Source organism: Microtus ochrogaster, linkage group LG7_11 (assembly GCF_000317375.1).
Source record: "Microtus ochrogaster isolate Prairie Vole_2 linkage group LG7_11, MicOch1.0, whole genome shotgun sequence".
Lineage (NCBI taxonomy): Eukaryota > Metazoa > Chordata > Mammalia > Rodentia > Cricetidae > Microtus > Microtus ochrogaster.
In genome coordinates, this window is record NC_022032.1 from 4810610 (window position 1) to 4815307 (window position 4698).

The window sequence follows — 4698 nt, forward strand, 5'->3', positions numbered from 1 at the left end:
CAGAGAAACCCTGTCTCGAAAAACCAAAAAAAAAGTAAGATATTTTGAAGATTACATTGATTCCTATTAAAAGCAGAGGATTATAACCATGGGTACTGGGAGCTAAATAGCTGAGCAGATTTTGGCATACACATAACAAGATTAAAGCTTCATATTGTGTTTCATGGACTACCTCAGTTCAAACTGGGGTAGCAACTTGTTCCTAATGATGTAAACACAATTTGCACGCATGAGGATGAGTCCATTGTACTGTGTACACTATTTAGACTTTAAAGAGCAAAGACGCTACTATAACTTATAAAAGTCAGCTACTGATTATATAATATGCTCTCCAGACCTCAACCATTGACCTCCTAGAGCTATCAAAGAGGAAAGTAAACATCAGACTTGGGACTCCAGTATTTGATAAGAAGATATCTGAGAGCAGAAAGTATAAAGGGCAGAGGGCTCTATGTCAAAGACATTAGGCTCTACCCACGTGCTGTCTGCATTAAGCCAGCTGCAAACAGAGCATATACAATGTCTATCATAGGCTGTGGAGGGAAAGAGGTAATGTGGGTGGGTTTGTCATTGAGCGGACACACGTGGGCCTGGTTCAAAGGGAGAGATAGACGAGAGACACATACATGACGCAGCCACAGATTGGTTTCCATGATCTGGTTGACTTCATCCTGGGAGGGAGAAATAATTTTTTTAGCCTTCCATGTACTTGCTAATACAAGTCTTTTTTTTAAATTGATTTTTATCGAGCTCTACATTTTTCGCTGCTCCCTGCCTTTCTCCTCTCCCCTGATCCCCGCCCCCCTCGCCAAGGTCCCCATGCTCCCAATTTACTGAGGAGATCTTGTCTTTTTCTACTTCCCATGTAGATTAGATCTATGTAAGTCTGTCTTAGTGTCCTCATTGTTGTCTAAGTTCTCTGGGAACAAGTCTTAAAGCAAGAATTATGGCTAAATGTGTAGTGATGGGGCAACAGGCTGTTCTATTATACAAAAAGAAATTCATTTTATTTAATCTGTTTATATGCCACATACGAATTATATTAGTAGCCACATGCCAATGTCAAAATCCACCTACTCAGGACACCGGCTGCCATCCTTCCTCCCTAAGACAGTTGTCTTGAGAGAGAGTCCATCATCAGGGTGTGAGGTGAAGCTAAGCAGAGGGGCAGTCCTTCCAGACTGTAGGGGACACCCAGTTTAGCTCTCTACTCCCCGCAGCCCAGTCCACATGCATCTTGCCCAGTGCAAAATCAACAAGGGGTCAGAACAGGTATGAGATAAATGGTTTTTAATGGATCAAGTGGGTCTATCCAGGTAAGAAGAAACCTCTGGCATGTGAAACATGAACCAATATTTACCAGAATATGCATATGTCCAATCAAGAGTTAAAGGACCAGGCTGGCTCAACAACGTCTACTGGGTAAACCTGGTGGTGTCTGCCTAAATGTTGTAGTTAGGTCTTTCCCTAAGTATACCTAGGGTAGGAGGACCACTTCCCTATCCTTGGGCTGGGCTCGAAGATGACAGGCTTCCTCTATGTGTATGGCAGTCTCAGGACCATCTCTGATGCTCTCTCTGGTGACATTCCAGGGTTCCCTTAATTTCCTTGTCTGTCTACTAGTATAACGGGGGCTGAAGTCCAGGCCTGGAGATAAGACCCCTTCTGGACTTTGAGAAACAGACTCTTCTACCTCCTGTCCATGGGACAAGAGAAAGAAGATTATTTAGAACAAGGGGGAAAAAAGGAAAACAAAAGAGCCTACTTCCAGTTGCCCTTGAAATGATCCCAAAGGAACTTACAGAAGGCCACAGAGTATGGCACATAATTCACTTCGAGCCTCCATTCCACTAGACTTCATGTCTGTATTTTATAATCGGACTCTGAAAGAACTTCTAATCATGCAAAGCCTGACGCAGGGCCTGGAGCGACCCTTTACACGTCATAAGTCGTGCGACAGAGCTCCGCGCCCATCAGGTGCACAAAGTGCGCGCACTGGGAATGTAGTCTTCCGGCAGTAAGTCTGGAGTCCGAGGCACTCACCACATTGGCCAGCTGTGTGATGGCCAACTCAAAATGCACTGTGACAGGCTCAGAGACGTTTTCCACCGGCCGGATGAATCGGTTGTAGCGAGCGAACAGTGTGTGGAAGAGCTGCTCTTCAGACGCACAGCCTGTGCAGCCTGCGTGGTCCACAGAGGAAAGCATCAGAGAAGCGCTGGGGTAGGGGCTGAGCTAGCTCCTCCCTGGCCCAAGGCTACTGCCTCAGTCAGAGCCTCAGCACAGCACCAGCTAGGCCCACACCTACCTGGTTGCACTAGGGCCACTCAACCCCACCCCCTTTTAAACCGTGCTTACTTTGTTTCAACATTGAGATAAAACTACTACATAGGCTTCTCAGAACTAGTACAGTGCCCACAAAGTGATCCCGAGACCACTGCCCGTGGAAGTCAAGGGCACCATAAATGTCGTGGAATAGAAAGCCACGAGGAGGGAAATTTTTGTGTCACTAAACACAACTCACAGCATGACCTCTGAACCAGAAGCTTTGTGGGAATTGTGGAGGTCTGTAGGTTTACACCTGGCAAGGCTGGCACCCTCGCCAGACAAACATAGTATCGAATCATTGCCTAAAACCTCCAAAGCCACGACCTTTAAAAAATATACCTTGGAATCATTTATTTTTAGATTTGTGCAAATGCAGAGTTTTTAAAGTAAATTTACTTAAAGTCCCTTAAAAGCAATTGCAAATTGATTCTCAGTACCCTTTTTAGCCATTAAAGTCTAGCCAGTAGTACCACCCGTGTCTCTAACTTTTTAAGAATGCAGTAAAACAATTTCTCACGTCCAGTTAGCACACCTCACTTCCCCAACACCCCAGTGAAGCACACCCCCATAGTTAGTTTTGTACAGTTCATATTTGACTACAGAAATACGCCATGGACTTCCCCCAAAAGATTCGTATTCTGACCAGATGGAAAGAACCAGAGACTGCTGTGATTCTCCCTGAAGCTACTTCAGGGGTCCATTTGGAAGGACGGCCCCAGGAGAGAAGACCTTTGCCTGCCAGCTGTCATTCTCGTTAGTTTAATTAAAAACAATGGAAACATTTTTTCAGGAGCCAGCGAGAAACCTTCCTGTCTCCTATTGCCATGTCCCCCTGTGAGACTCTATCACTCATCCCTCCATCAGCCCCACCCCCACCCCGAAACCCAGTAGCACAGAGGGGATGTGATCTCTTCCGCCAGCAGCCATGTCTGAGTCAACTCTTAAGATCCCAGAAGAGGCCAGTTACTGACAACGGGAGGGTTCACAAGCTGCGTGATATGTGCCAGCTAACAAATAACTCTTTGAAAAATGTATTACATATAGTCGCAAATAAATAAGTGGAGAACATTGATAGCATGAACGGCTACGAGAACAGATGACTCTGTGCTCAATGGAAAGACATACTTTAGTTAGAAATATGAAATACAATTTACAGCATATTGCAATGTTTTCCCACACTGCTCCCCAAATCTCATCTGTTAGGTTAAACCTAACTAATAAAAGTCCCCTAGTCATTTGGATCTAGGCAAGCTAAGAAAGGAGAGTGAATGCATGGAGCTAAAATCATTCTAGGATGTAAGCAGAAGTAACTCACCTTTCAAGGAAGCCAGGAATCCACATAGGCTCAGACACAAACCCAAGCGAAGGAACCCCTGGTCCCGGCCCATCAGCATGATAAAAGCACCTGAATTCTGATTTCTACCCAGAGGGTGGTGAAAGACAGCTGTGGGAGTCAGACCATTAAAGCCGCAGAAGCTTGAGGCAACCCACACGGATCTTCTGCGAAATGAAAACACGGAACATCACACAGCTGCTCCCAGTATCGTGGGACGGAGCAGAAGCGAAGGGCAAGGGAAGCCAAGACTGCAGCTTCAGAAGGGCTGTCACATTTCCTGTCACCCTAGATCTCTGTGCAAGAGAGGCGAAGAAAGGCAGGACTTGACATGATGCAGACAGGTCCCTTGGAGACCTGCCACCGCACCTATTATTCTTTAGGGTTCTCCACCTTCCTAAAATGTGGGCATATATCATATATCTGATATGTGACCACTGTGTAAAATCATCTGACTCAAGGGATCACTACCCGTAGGTTGAGAACAGCTGCTTTAGGGGTCTAAGGACATATTTACTTGACTCCCACTACAGAACACACACACACACACACACACACACACACACACACACACCCAACACCAAAGCGTTCACACAGTTTGCTGTTTAATTGAGGCTTACTGGAGAGAAATCTGTCTAAAATAACCCCAATTCCTGTCTTCCCTGGGACAGTTTCGAGGGCACGCTTGTACTGGCTTTCATTTTCTAATGCCAGCTCTCCAAGTGCCTTGCCCTTCGGAGTGCTGTGACCCCAGATCAGGAGAGAGATCAAACCGCAAAGAACAAGGGGAACGGCTATCCACCAGATACTTTCCTGTTTAGTCCCCTGGGGAGGGGGCAGGTATTGATTAGATTTCTGCTCTTTCCCCCCTTCTCTTTGTAGCTGGGGTACTGGTCGGGTTCTGATTAGCTGACCATTTGGCTTAGATCTCAGCATTGCTTAAAGAGGAACTAGATGGTAAAATGTTAGCTCTCAAGGAGTTCCCAGTCAGAGTTCAGGGCTCCACTGTGAAAGCAGCACAATCTGCACATTGACAG

At 45.9% G+C, this 4698-nt stretch overlaps 1 protein-coding gene across 1 annotated transcript in view; it reads right to left on the reverse strand.

Annotated features, from left to right (window-relative positions):
• Positions 1-3722, reverse strand: part of Chrna6 (cholinergic receptor nicotinic alpha 6 subunit) — a 7230-nt gene extending 3508 nt beyond the window's left edge. The window contains exons 1-3 of the mRNA XM_005362488.2: positions 3644-3722; positions 2044-2183; positions 627-671 (exon numbers count right to left, since the gene is read on the reverse strand). Of these exons, the coding sequence (XP_005362545.1) occupies positions 627-671; positions 2044-2183; positions 3644-3722 (264 nt within the window). The remainder of the gene's footprint in view (positions 1-626; positions 672-2043; positions 2184-3643) is intronic.
• Between the last annotated feature and the right edge of the window lie 976 nt (positions 3723-4698).